The sequence below is a fragment of the Ammodytes marinus genome (assembly GCF_949987685.1).
Source record: "Ammodytes marinus genome assembly, chromosome: 12".
Classification (NCBI taxonomy): domain Eukaryota; kingdom Metazoa; phylum Chordata; class Actinopteri; order Uranoscopiformes; family Ammodytidae; genus Ammodytes; species Ammodytes marinus.
The window spans coordinates 15118670-15134204 of NC_137216.1; the positions used below are offsets into that span (position 1 = coordinate 15118670).

At 41.4% G+C, this 15535-nt stretch overlaps 1 protein-coding gene across 1 annotated transcript in view; it reads right to left on the reverse strand.

Annotated features, from left to right (window-relative positions):
- Positions 1-9729, reverse strand: part of LOC307258782 (indian hedgehog B protein-like) — a gene marked incomplete at its 5' end in the record, with an annotated part of 17442 nt that extends 7713 nt beyond the window's left edge. Inside the window, one exon of the mRNA XM_080038435.1 lies at positions 9697-9729. Coding sequence (XP_079894561.1) covers positions 9697-9729 — 33 coding nt within the window. The remainder of the gene's footprint in view (positions 1-9696) is intronic.
- Positions 9730-15535: the final 5806 nt, after the last annotated feature.

A 15535-nucleotide genomic window follows, 5' to 3' on the forward strand; every position in this document is an offset into this window, starting at 1 on the left:
TAATTGATGGACTTTTAGTGATGATGCCAGATTTACACTTCAGACGGAGCCAAGCTAGCTGTTTTCACCTCTTTCCTGTTTGATTGTAGTAGTATGCTAAGCTAAGTTGACCCTACAGACATGAGAGTGGCATTGCTCTTCTGATCTAACTCTGCAAAAAGAAGATATTTCACAAAATATCAAACTATAAGTAAGCGTTCTTCAGCAACACTTAACCCCAAAGTGCTTCTGGGGAGCAGGCGGGTGCCTTATGCAGCACTGGCATGTGTACCTTTGTTTATTTAAGACATTATATGTAACTATGTTACACTCTCAGGTTAAAAGTACTGCATAAGTGAAAGTCATCTAGAGACACAACTACAGAGCTGCCATCACATACAGAATGTAAGTACTGATGCTTATGTCTGCCTCATTTAGTGTTGCTAAGGTGTGTCTGTGTGCGTGCGTGAGCGTACATGTAGTGTATATGCAAATTTGTGTGTACCCACGTTTGCCAGGCATATACTTTCCTGTAACTATCAACATTATGTGGTTGTGCATGAGTGTGTGTGTGCGTGTGTGTGTGTCATCCTTCCTTTGAAGATCATAAATACGGGCGTTGCTCCAAGGCAGGCCCGTTGCCTATTCAGCGTGGCTGTCGACAATGCTTCAGAAGTGGTCACATTCTCCCAGTCATCCATCCATCCCTCCCTTCATCCATCCGTCCTTCACTTTGTCTTTGCCTCAAGAAAGGACACTATGGCCTTTCAAGAAGATACCAATCTGATCAGACCAGGCCAGAGTGGAGCCTCACACCCAATATCTTTCAAAACACCGTCTTCCTCAGTTAGCATTCATCAACCTGTCAATTTATTTACTTAAATCATCTTAAGCTATTTCTGAAAACCTCTTTCTGCGCCACTGCAACGGTTCACATAGTGTAGGGTACTGTAGGAGCTCAAACACACATGCACACACACACACACACACACACACACACACACACACACACACACACACACACACACACACACACATGCAGGTCCACAAACACTGTAGGCAAAAATACACATATCCAGTCATATGTGCACAGTTCCCACACACACACACACACACACACACACACACACACACACACACACACAGAGAGAGACACATACACACACACATGCTAACAGATACACAAACACACATACACCATGGCCAGCCGACAAGCCAACCGAGCATCAGGCCCTCGCTCATTGATGTTTGTTAAAGTTATTAATTTTCTCTGTGAAATAAGAGGCCATGGTGACAGGACAGAGGGAGATGGGTGCCAGTCCCAGAATCTCTCTCTCTGCTTTCATCTACTGGCACTGGGGTTCTATGAGTCCACAGCACAGGGCCTTTACATGGGCACCGGGGTTACCCACGCATACCCGGGGCCCTAACCAACAAAGGCATCTGAGTGGCACAAAAAGGAAGAAGACAGAAGATGAAAGGAAATGCTCAGAAGGAGATGAATAGAAAGATATGGAGAAGATGTGAAAAGGGACCATACAGTAAGACGGGGAGATAATGAGAGAGTGTGAGAATATTATACAAAGCAATCGGGGAGAACATATTGGGAAGTGAGGGAGCAACATGTGAACTGAGAAGTTGTTTATAAAAAAAAGGGGAAAGATGGCAGTGAAAACATGGCACATTAGCTGGTAAACAAGTGAGTTTCGGTTGTTTTGCAGTCAGTGGAAGCTAGCGTGTTTGTGGCTTGTGGTGATTCGCTGCAGTGGAGGTTAAAGCACGTTATGCTCAAGGTAACAACAGCTGGTGGCTATAACCACAATCCCTCTTCCTCCTTCTCCTCCTACTCATTCTGTCCCTCCACACACTCAGCGTCCAACCCTGGACCACAATAAACACCTAACTCTAGGTCTTTACACACTTGGCTTCGAAGCTTCAGAGTGGTTCTGTCTGAAACCTTGAGAGCCTTAATCTTCCCAGACAAGGAGATAAAACTTCCTCGATGTGCTGCACTTCACACATTTTCTCCATACATCTTTTGGCAAGCGAGTCAAGACGCTAAGCCAGAGCTAACATTGCAGCCAGTGAAAACCACAATGACCAAATCTGTCTATCAATGGTTGACAGTAGTAGCAGTAGGCTACTAGTTTTGCTAAAGGCCAGTTTAGTGCAGTGTGTTTGGTCAGAGAGCAGACAGAAGGAAAATAAAAAGCAGGATGATATAAAAGTGGTGCACAGGCTAAATGTGTCTTGGAGTTAGCGGGCTAGGATAGCCACCGCACGGCTAAAGCAAACAAAGAGCGGCCCAAGGGACTGAAGTACGCTGTGCTCTGACACTGAAAACATATGCATGGAGGGACGGAAGCAAGCACACACACACAAACATATACACATACAAAAAAACATAGGCCTACAAAAAAAGAAAACACAAGCATACAGGTATAGGCACGAGTCGTCATCAAACATGCAGTAGGCCTATGCAGTAAACTGAAACGTTTAGCCTAGTACAAAATTGTACAAAAACTGTTTTTTTGTAACACTCACATAGGCAACACACAAACACACACTTAAATATGCAAAGATACACATTCTGCATATTCAGAGTATTTTTGTCTATCATAAAATAGAATATAGTTGCCCTCCTGGCATGGTGAAACTAGCTGGGCTTTTAATGGATAAACTTTTTGATTTGAAACAAAGAGAAGATCATTTTTCTAACCACTAGGCCTACTCAGTACCAAAACAAATGTAACGTCTAAATGCAGCTGCAAGTGGGAAATCAAATATCTACCTCAGAGAGTAGTCAAGCTTCCTCATAATTGCACGTGCATTTCATATTTATTAATTACATGTGGATGGAAGTTCCTTCCAAAGACCAGTCCTAAAATAAGACTTGAGGGCTGAGCGAGACTCATGCTCAAAGGATTGGAGACTTCCTTGAAGATTGTTGACGAAGGCAAATTTGTATGAAGTGTCCTAATAACAAGTCTAGTAGCTAGGTAATGCCAACAATAATGCAGCCAGAGCTCCTGCTGCACTCTCTCAATGTCAAATGAGGGATTTTTTCTCCTCCCTCTCCCCATCCCTCTCTCTCTCTCTCTCTCTCTCTCTCTCTCTCCTGAGTGTGTGCCACATCTGTGGGCTCTGTGGTGATGTTTCTCTGCTCAGAATGGATTCACCAGCTCAAAAACGTCCTTATTATATTTATATTTTACTACACCACTAGAAAACCATGCCAGCTGGGCTGCAGAACTTTGGGCAGAAAGAGGGAGAAAGAGAAAGGGGAGGAGGGTGAGTGAGAAAGAGAGAGAGAGAGAGGGGGGAGGAATGAAAGATGGAGAAAAAAGGAGGCTGCCAAACAACAAGCAAAACGGAAATGAGGATAAGGAAAGTCAACAGGTAAAATTACAAAGGGGAGAGCAAAGTAAATTAGAGTAAAGATGGAGAGCAAAGGAGATGGCAGAGAAGTGAAGCAGAGAAGTGGATAGAAAGATGTTGAGTGGGCAACCTAAGATAGGCTGTGACAATACAGTATGATTACCCTGGGTGCTCAAAGGTAAACACAGAAATTGGCTAATGAAGAGATGGAGGCATATGAAAACAGTGTTTGAATCGGGTAAGCCCCACATACACACAGACACACACACACACACACACACACACACACACACACACACAAACACACACAGTAACACACATTTATATGCACACACATTCATACAGACATGCTAACCGGAATCAGAGAAAAACAACAGTGACCTCTGATGAGTGGAGCTGGAGGAAGGACAGAGGGAGGTGGCTTTGAAATAACGCAGTGAGGGACACAGAGGGGGGAGAGCTGATGAGAGATGAGGAAGGGAGTACAGTGAGTTCACAGTTGTGGATGACAGGAATATTTGGTTGAGTGGAGGGAAAGGATGTAAACATGATGGGAAGGTGTGAATACAGCGAGAGAATACAAAGTTAGAAGGGTAACTGAAAGAGCAGCATAAACATACACTTGTGTATGGTCATGCGTAAGCAATGACAATATGAAAATGACTCCCCTAGTCCTTTATTCATTATGCAGTCTTAGCAAACAATTTGAGCTGAGTTTCATTACATTAGAAAATATTAGTTTAGCTGTTGACAATTTTGTGCAAAGCATCTTACAAAAAATGTATTTGGCCTCAACAGGACCAAGAACTTAGCCTCCAACTAGACCATAGTACTTCATTTCATTTGTACAGAAGGTCTGGAACTGCTCTATTGGCAAACGTTCACTCACTTGGAGGCGGGTGTCTGTTGAAGTTTAAAACTATTGGATCTGCCCAGTGCCACTTTGGATCAGCCAACCAATCGCATAACGTTTGGTCGTGATGTATGTCATGAGCCGGCTTCTGACGGTGCATTCCAGTTGTACTGGGAACTCGGAAATTTCTGACTTTAATATTGTAGTCTATCTACCGGTAACTGGCAACGGTAACTTGCTAGAGCCTAACGTTTAATTATTTGGATGAGAAAGGTTGTAGGCGTCCATACTTTCCCGAGCAGATGCACTGGAACACAGACAGTTCGGAACTCTGAACTACTACTAAGTCGGACATTTCCCAGTTCCGAGTATAAAGGAACGCAGCATTCAACTGAAACTGGTGCGCAACTTCGACGTCATCGTTCTCAGCCACTTGCTCTGTTCACTGATTGGACCGCACAAAAATCTGTTCGAGCAGGAACCCATGAATACCATTCAGTGTAATTGGGTGGGGTAAGGTTCTATGGTATGGGCACAGGTGGTGGTCAAAAGGCCTAATATCTAAGGGGATTCAAGTGGAAGAAAGGCAACGCCAGGTGAAGCACATTTTATATTGGGTCTAATCTGACTACAACAATCCTTCCAACTGTCCTCAGAATCATTTTGGTTCAGATTTAAAAAAAATACAAATTAATCTATATATTAACAGCTGGTTTAGGTAGGTTTTCCATGGGTCGGAAATGTTGCAGATGTGAAGGCCTCTAGTCCTCGTGTCTTCATTTGACCATGGTTCAAGGCAAACATGAGCAGTTCCCTAATCTACATGATCAGACTGCTCCTGCAACCTTCATGGAGCGTTACAATTTTTTTCAGATGCTGGAATGAAAATAATTTGTGGGTGTCATCAGCATAGCAGTTGATGGAGAAGCCATGAGAGTATGAATGAACCAAGGGTTCTTGTGTGGAGTGAGAAGATGAGGGTTAGCCAGGTTGCATGTTTCAGACAATGATGCATTTCTATGTTGCCTTATGGGACTGCCAACATCTAGTTTATATACCATTTAAGATTTATCTGTAAATGTATCTCTCCTGAATGGCTCATCTGTCAAGTGCATCAACATGTTGTGGTGAAACACATTTGCCATGGTTTCATTTGAAGCTGTGCTCTGTTTGTAACTCTTAATGTACAGTACTGTTTGGCCTATGTAATTACATTTAGAAGTATGGTTCCTTTTGCTAAATTAGCTGTCCAACTAAAATAACCTTTTCCACTCCACTTGCTGCACAGAATAGAAATCTACATCAGATCACTTTCCCATGGGGCTAATAGTCACCAGAGTGGAACAGCTATACTGAGGAAGGAAATTGGGACACTGGAACAATTTTATTGAACAAACACCAGGGTTAATCAAGATTGTAATCAAAAGGAAGTGATACTGGCGACTCCCAATAAAAACTAAGACCACAAAAGCCATAGTGTCTATGTTGTGAGTTTGTTAGTAGGTTCTTCAATCTCAGTCTCTTTTTTTCAGCCGCACGTTGCCGCACTCAATCGATGTAATGTGAAAGATGTGGCTGCTCATCAGTTGTAATTCAGAGAGTAGTGTTGAGTGATAACTGAATATCTCCATTATTGTCAATCCATCAGTAATGACCCTTTATATTAAAAGTTCTATAAGAAGAGCATACCCCTCGTTATCTGAGTTCATATTGGTGATTCATTCACCTGAGATGTAAGTTCTTCACAGTCATGTCTGGTCACACTTGTCGTGCAGTTATGGAAAAAAGTGTTCACTTTCAATTAAGCAACGTAATAAACTGTTGCTTGATGTTTATATGGACTACCATCTTGGTTCCCGATTGCTTGCTTGCTCTGCTGAAAAAAGGTGTTTATTGACCAAAGTCTGGGTTGAACTTTGGGGATGATTTTCTCTCATTGTGTACAAATTGTCACTGAAAAAACATAATTCATAAATCAGACACATGCTTGCATGCAGTTGGGAAATGTCTGCATTAGGAAGTTTGAAGGTAAAACATTGACAGGTTAAGATCGAGCGAGGTTGTTTGGCAAAATGAACTTAGGTAACAGATAGGAGGGAAAAGAGTGGAAAAGAGAGCAATGAAGAACAGAAGAGAGATAAAGAAAGCAAGAAAGTGAAAGAGGAAAGAGGGCGAGAAAGAGCAAAAGAGAGAAATGGATGGCTATGAAGACTGGTGATCAGTAGCTCTTTCTGTGATGCGGCTTCCAGCTTCCAGCCCACCGATTGGTCAGCTGCCTAACTCGGAACATGCGTTCCCACAATCCCTCAGCACCACTTCAATCCCACCACACTGGTTCACCACTCTGCGGCTCAAAACAGTGCCTGCTGGCATGGGCAACATATCAATAAATTCATTACACATTTATACTTAAATATTTATACTGCAGCAGTGTGTTTTGCACAGGGATGGTATTTATAGTGTGTGTGCGTATGTGTTTGTGTGTGTCTATGTGAACTCATATTTATAGCACGGTGTCACATCGTAGCTCTATGCTGTGGTGAGACAGATGTCTGGGGTGGGGGCGGGGGGCGTGGGCCTTTGGGCAGGGTGGAGGGGTTGGGGGGGGGGGGGGGGGTTATGCAGAGTAACAGAGAACAAGTGGAAAGGCTGAGGGACAGGCATTTAACATAGACGAAGAAAGAGGAAATCCAGCCATGAACCGAGAGGAAGATGAGAAAAAAACAGAAAGGGTGGCACACAGTACGCAAATAGGAAACATAAGAATTACTGAGAGTTTTCAATGAAAAATTATAACAATCCTTATTGCTAGTATTACAAAACAGTGTGTGTGTGTGTGGGGGGGGGAGCTCAAAGTGAAGAAACACAAAAGGGGAAAATAAACTTTAAAAATGTAATAGTCTTTTATTGGCATCACCACTTCCACCCATACCCTCACTTGTGCAAAGACAGAGAAATATTTATTCTGTGGAAACAGAAACTTGGGGAAATTGCATGGGGTTTAATTGTTCAGCTGTTTATTTCCCATTCAGCAGCCCTTTTAGATTCTTCACTATTGTTCGCATGGTAACAATGGATTTTATGAAGTCCATTCAAAACAGTAGCAAGAGACTACGTGCCATCTAGAACATGGCAGTGAGGGTGAAAAGGCCACAGACACTTAAGAAAGGCCCTTTAAGCATTATACAAATAAGATAATGAATACACACTGAGCTAGTGTTGCCAGTGGGCATTTGAGAGAGAAAAGAAGAAGTCAATATTAAGTTATCTTTTGTGATTTTAAGGTAAACACCGGGCTCTTACTGGCATATTTTGTTAGTACAGGAATTCTTCTAACCCTATGTATGCAATAACTTGTTTTTCTGCACCAAACTATATCTTTTACACATTTCATTCAAGTTAAACGGACAGTTAAACAGAATGTTGTACCCCTTACCAGGTCATGATTTGCATTACTCAATAACTTTTAAGTAAGTCAGAAAAATGTACAGTTCATTCAGTCTTAAAGCTCCAAAAGCCTGACGCAACTCAAGGAAGTGACATTGACTAGGTCAAGCAAGGAGGAAACACTTTTTTAAAGTATTCCATCATTACAGTAATCCAGAAATGATTACTTCAGCTAAGCTTTAAATGTCCCTTGTGCCTTTGTTTAATATGCATATCAACTTGACAACAGACCACACATTTACTACACTTTATAACGTATGTGGTTAGACTGAACGTGATATAAAAAATAGTGAAGGCCCAAATGTAAAGCGTTTATGACAAGGTGGCAAATGAAGCAACAAAGGGACTGAGTGTAAAATGTGCCTGATCCCAGCAAAGTGTATTTTGTGGACTGGAAGTTGTAACGTACACATTTCCGTTGTTTACTTCAGTTGTTGCTATGCCAACCCAGCGCACTTTCTCAAAGGATTTCTTGGTACTAAGGGTGTCACTTTAACCAGACTCCTCATATGTGATACAGGAAAAGCTGCAGCCGACTCATGAATGTATTTACTGATGGGAGATTGTTGGGGTTAGCTGGATGTGTTGACTTGTCAACTGCGTGCATGGCTTATGTTTACTCAGTAAAAGAGTGGAACATACATGACCTGTGTGTGTATTTACACGTGTGTGTGTGTGTGTGTGTGTGTGTGTGTGCGCGTGTGTGTGTTTGTGTGTGTGTGTGTGTGTGTGTGTGTGTGTGTGTGTGTGTGTGTATGTGTGTGTGTGCTGTGCATGCGTGCATATGTGTGTGTGTGTGTGTGTGTGTGTGTGTGTGTGCGCGCGTGCGTGTGTCTAGGGGTGCTGAAAACATCTGATGGATTCCCCTCATGCATTCGTGCAGAATACAGAAAACAGTGCTATCCTCTGATATCGTTCGTTCCATGAGTTGAGGCAATTGATAATTTCGTACCTAAACCCTCCTCAAATCCTGGGTTTGAAAAGTTTGTCCAATGCTGATATAATTAGAAAGGACACCTCATGTCACATATTTTGTCTAGAAATCTCATCATTGTCTGTCTCAGTGTGCATGTACGTTTGTTAATGAACAGGTGAAATGTGTGGGATCATGTCGGTGTAGAGTTCACAAGTGCCACCACTCCCCCTGCTTCTGTTCAAAAACATGTCTGTGTTGCATAGAGAGGCCCCCACTGAAAATAACACCCCAGTCAACAACGTCTTCATCTGACTCCATTCACCATCAACAGCCGAGTTTTAACCCACTTACCATAATTACACCTCAACCTGCCTTCCTTCCCAGGCAGCGACATCTGCACTAAATGTTCATCAACATTGCATTGTCAATGAACAAGATAACCATCTTGAAATTAATAGGCATATCCATATCATGTTAGATTTACTTGCTATATGGAAATGTGCTTTCCTTGTGCTTCATTGTTTTTTAAAATAGCATATATCTGAGTTTTTGACAGCATATCAAGCATAGTTCTTATACAACTTGGGAACCCTGCTTTCGGTCCAAATTTGTATCTGACAGTGAATCGTAAAGCCTCCTAATTCATGGTCTGTACGTTTTTCAACACATTTAATTTGAAAAGGCCCACCCTCATTTTTATCAAAATTATCATGGTTTTTTTCAACTTTTTCAAAAATGTAGGAAAACAACCAAGTACAACCAATTAATTTCCAGGCTTGTCAAACAGTCAATCAATGAGACTAAATAACTTCTCATTTAAAATGTCCATGTGTAAAATAATAGATTCAATAGTAAAAAGAAAAAAAGAACAGAATGTTGACTCTTGTCTTGGAGATTGAGCCCGTAGTGGACACAAATCATGAAATACTATACACATATTGCATATATTGGGTGCATAGTTTCATGTACTCACATTTAAGATAAGTGAATGTATGCTTTTTTGCCTGGATAAAAGGGCAGCAGTCTTTGAATGTGTGAGAGAGATGATGCAACCGTGAGAGAGGTTAAAAGAGAAACAAGGAGACAGCGACGGAAAGACCGAAAAATGAGGGGCTCTACTGACCAGAAACTTCTCTGACTCAGACAAAGTCAACATCTTTGCTGACATCACTGACCATCAGCTCCATCATTTCAACGTTTAGATCCTTTGATGGCCCAAACGACCTTCATTTGCCTAAACCCACAAGAGATTTATTACTGCCAGTGAGACAGGGGTAGCCCTGTAGCACTGTAAAAAGAAGAAGAACGTTTTATGTTAAGTGATGGACCTGCATTGCAGAAATTAGTTTCAAGAGGTAAATATTGACTAGCCTAAATAATAGGTTTGCTATCTCAAGAAGATTTGAGGAAATGTGCCAAATGTCTTCTTTTTTTAAACTTTTTTTTCTCTCTGGCTGAGACTGCCTTATGGTGAGTGGTGTTCTGAATAAGAGGGCTGTAGTGTGAGATGAGAGAGGTAGACAACTGACCACAGGCGTCCTGCAGGCACCAGTCAAATATACACCAACTTAATTAACACTTGTAAAAGCCCTTAACAAGGCTAACAATGTGATCCATGATAGGTTTTGTATACAAAGTAACAGTTCATAGGGGTCATAGGGGTAATGTATGCGTGGGTCTGTGGATGTGCAGATACATGGGTTTTCTGCTAGTAAAACATGGAAGATAATACAGCACCAAAGCAAGGGAGAACTTTAAGATTCGATTTTGATTGATGAATGCTTTGAATTTGCCAATGATGAGCCAAAACAAAGTCTCAATAGAGTAGACTGCAATATTAAAATCGAAAGGAAATAGTAAAATATGTTGACAAGGTAAATTTCAACTAATGGAGGCCGAATCTCTCTCAATAATATCTGTATACATGTTGGAAAATTGGAATTTATAAGAGAATGATATTTTCCGATTTTAATCGCAAGGCATGTGATACAGGGAGAGCGGTAAGAGGGAGTGTTGGGTTGTGGTTGTCTGCAAGAGGAGGGGGGCTGGCAAGAAGGAGAAAGGAAAAGGGGGGGAAAGGGGTCGAGGGTTTCAAACCAGCAGCTTCTAATCCTGACACGCTGCCTCTGCCAATTATAAGGGCCTTAAACACGACCGGTGGGAGGAAAAAACATGACCAGGGAGACCAGACTAGCGCCGGGGCGTATTTAGCAACATACAGGCAGACTGTAATTACATATATGGCCAACAGAGAGATTTAATGACTTTTTCCTCCTTCTACTGATTGACAAGGCAGAAGGGTGGAGGGGGGGTCGTGAGGTGGGGTGGTTGAGGCAATAAGAGAGAACCAGCAGGAGTCCCCGCTGTTACGTTTTAGCAAAATAAATTCAGTATTTTTCTAGAGATATACTGTATCTAGGGATTATTACTTTCACATGACTGCATTTACTGTGATGTGTGAGCCGATAAAAACTATTTCGCTGTGAATAGAAGCAGTGAATTTTGTTTTGTTTTTATTTTCAAAGCCACTTTTGAAAATGTGCAATGCAGTGTGAAAGTATTTGGAAGATTTTATTTGTGGTGACGCTGTATTCTAGCATGCTAGGATTGTAATGAAACATCGATGATTTAGTTAATGGCTTGAGCACAAGTTCGGTCTTGACCTTGGGAGCGGCTCAAGTTAAACTTGCTTTTTTTTTAGACATAACATACTTACTTACTATCTTTGTTCCTAGCTTTCAATCTCATCTCACCGTCTTCATCACCTAAGCAAGCTTGATCAGAGAATGGAGTTGGGTCAGGTGTCATATGTTACCTACTGTGCCTACATGTGGAACACCAAAAGCTAGCAAGAATATGCTCTCCATCAGCAAAGCAGAAACTCTGCACATATTGACTTGCAGTCTGAAAACTCATCTGTTCTGACTGCACATCGGTCCATGAAAATTATTGTTAAACATCTTTAATGTATACATATGTCACTGTCTCCACCTATAAACCTACACACTTTACTCTCAAAAGAGTGGACAAGATTGCCAGTAATGTAATGATTGAGTATTTCATTAAAATACTTTCCAGAGTTTTTGAGACGTTTCTATAAAAAACTACCATGTGAAACTTGAAAATATATATATATATTAAAAAAGGGGATATGAATGCGTTTCAACGTATACTTTTTTCTTCCCTGAATATGTGAGAGTAAATGTGACTGTGTGTCGGGCCTAATTAAATACCTAAATTCATGAAAATATACGCCTTTGTGATTTTCTGTAGTTTTTCTGGTACAAATGGGGTCTGAAAAATGCATAGTATTTTTCAGCCCTGCCCTGATCATATTTTATGTCTTGACTATAAAGATTTCGTAATCATTTGAGACCCACAGAAACATGATGTTTTCATATGTTGGTTGTAGATTGCGTGCTGATCTTGTTTACTCCCTTGAAAAGCATCTTACATCATGACGACCACAGCAACATAATAATAGCGTGCACTGCATTGCAGACACACACACAACCAGACATACACACACACACACACACACCTCATCGCATCCTTTCATCGCACACCACATTCACACTTCCCGTAAAAACCTTCTTAAACGATGGGTCGGAACCAAGATGGGTCGCTGCCCTACTTCCGGTGGGTTGCCACATGATAAAGGGCCCTCATATTGTTTAATGAGGCTGCATCTCAGGCCATATTTCCCCCTTCTGGTTTTAAACGCAGGGGATTTGAAAGAAACTGCCATAAACAACCCTTTTAATGGTGATAGATCTCTCCAACCCCCCATCTTCCTTTTATCCATCAAAAAGCTCTAGTCTCCCCCCTTGAATGTCTTCCCTCTTATCCCTGTAATCTTTTTCTCCAAAGATCTGACCACAACCCGTTACCCTGGTGATGACTGCATCATCGCTCATTGCATCAGGTAGGATGTTGTTAAACAGGGTTATATTTATTTATTTTTTCAAAGTGGATTTCAATTAGCAAGCATATTGTCCACGTCTGGATCAAGGTTTAAAATAGACAGTGGGAATTTAGTTCGTCATTCACCATTTCTGGTGAACCAACAGAAATCATTTTTCAGCTGGTAACATTTTCAATCAAAGAACCACTGCTTCTGAATCATTGGTGGAAAATGAATCAGGCCCAGATCTCAAGACAGCAGTATACTTACATTACAGTCAAATACAACAGAAACTAAATGGAATATGAAAAGGCAGTTAGAGAATTGTGAAACAACTCGTCTTTATATTTTTTACATGGAAGGTACAATAGGTTTTAAGGAAATGTTAAAAAAGCCCTCACAAAAAATTCAACAACAAATGTATCGTTGGTATAACTAGGATTAGAATGCAGACATGATTGGACAATCAGAACCTGAAAATGATTCATTTTAAATGTTCTGATGACAAGAGGTACAATTAAGAGGAAAGGGGAACCGTACACTTTGGCACATTCCAACACATTCAATGTCAGAACACAGTTCAGTCCATTTCTTTTCCCCCATTAATTTTTTTTATACAAACCTGTCAAAAAAACAGGAATTATGCCCTGGACAAAAACCCTGAGTCTAATATGGAGGCATTTGTTCCGGTTTGAAGCTAAGACATCAATGTATCGAAGATATATCATAGTATACTGTATATCATAACACTTGTGATGATTTATAGTTTGAAATCACATCCTTTGTACTAATGTATAATATCCAAATCACACTTTATCATACAGTACTTTATCAGAGTTATGGGATCAATCCCCTCCACTCTTCACTCAACAGAAAAGCTGCCCAGGCTTTGTGTATCTGTAATTCTCGACATTCCAAAGACCCATGAATTAACCACTATTTGCTCCGAACTCATTCAAAACATTGGGGCAGCATTAAGGAAGTGGAGGAAGCTTCACACTATGAAACACTTCAAAATTGGCGCAGAGTATTTACTGCAGCAGGTGGTGTAGCCAATGTCAGTAGCAATCAACATATCGGACAGGCTATATGTTGGTGCCACATAACGATAGTCGGCATTTCACATGAGTATTTTTTCAAAACATTTTATGAACATCTGACAGTAACCACACTGCACTTTTTCTTGTCCCCTGTTTTTCAGATGTATAAGACTGATGAAGCTTTGAATGTTAGCTTAAGCCTTCACTACTAGCTGGCACTACCTATTGATTGAAGGCCATACGTTTATGTAATGTTGGGTAGATAGATACAGTAAACATTATCTGGAGGTTTTAAACTTGAAAATAGTAATTGACTCAATGAAAAATTCCTTTATATTAGGCTATATTTGTTGAATGTCTGCAATGGCTGTACCTTTCTACACTTCTCAAAAGATAGTCTATCATTTTCAAGACCAAACTTTCCATCGCACTTTCAAAATGTTCTCCCAAAACTACAAAGCCATGCCTGTATTGAATATTTTTCTGATCCGTAAACTTGAACAGGATGCCAGGGCAGTGCACACACACACACACACACACACACACACACACACACACACACACACACACACACACACTTACATACATCTTGCTCCCAGCAGATGTTTCGTCCACCGCTGCCTTCCCAGAAACCCACAAGTGAGCGTATTTTCCCGCCGCAGGGTCGGGGAGCAAAACCACTGAAGAAGACCGCTGCACCCCAACATAAAACAAAACACCAGAGGGAAAAAAAATGTACAGAAAAACCTTTCAAAAAGGAAAGGAAGGGAAAAAAGCAAAGGATTTTCTAATCCATCCTTTATTGAGGTGGCTGGTTTTCGGCAGCGCAACCTTTTTTATGTGTGAGAAGCCTGGCCTGTAATTTGGGTAGCCACGGCGACCAGTGGGACTTGTAATAAAACGAAACTCTATTCTGGGATGCTCTGTAATAATGGACGCCACCATCCACTCCTCTTGTTAGAGATGGAGGACGGATGGAGGAGTTGAGATGGATGGACAGACGGACTGATGGATGGATGGCTGCATCACATATGGACAGACTGGAAGATTGATAGACAGTGGATGGACATTTGCAGTTTGTGAGAAGCTGGAAACTTGTACCAAGGGATAAATCGGTCAAACAAAAAGCAGTAACATTAACCAGAGTGTTTTGAGACAAATAAGAAGATTTAATGGATGGACAGATGAATGGACAAATGCATAAGTGCCTCTATCTAGAAACAAACTGCCCGATTATGCCACTTACTAAAGCTCACTAACCAACTCATTCAGGTTCAGGCTTACTCTCAAACACCCAGACCTACCTGTTGTGATCGATTCGTGGCAGTGGCTTCTGAGTGGCCATCATGCCCCTCAACACAGTTACAAGTCCTTGCGGTTGAAGTTCTACATTCAGACACCTCTCTTTAATCTCCACGCCATGTTAACAGTCACCCATTATGCCAAGGCCACAATTAGGAAATCACATTGGCATATACATCCTGTCATTAGAAGTGTCTATTGCTATTGCATTGTAATTACATTTTAGTAGGTTGTTATTACACCATTTAGAAGCTGTCCGTCTTACCTCAATCTCCTCCTTAATTGGTTGCTGGTCTGTCCCGCCCCCCTCACCCCCACCAGGGTCCGCCCACCTCTTTGACGGAACATTCCAGTGGTCTAAGCATTTTAAGCTGGAGAGTAGTACAACTGAGTCTAATATGCCACAGAATGAAAGAAATGAAGACGGAGACAAAAACAGTGGGCAGAGCGAGAGAGAGTAGTTGGTGAAAGACAGCACCTGGGAAGCAGGATGAAGAAAAAGGGATAGAGAAGAAATTAAAGAGGCAAAAAACAATGGGTGAAAAAGTAGGTTTTCTTGTTGCATGACAGATTCCCTCCCAGCCAACCAAGGCTTGTCCTTTAATACCCAAACGCCTTCATGTGGCTTCTCAACGATTGCACATAGGGCAAAGCTGACCACAACTCTGCCATGCTGCTTATTATACTGCATTGCTCACACTCTGCATGTGTGTGTG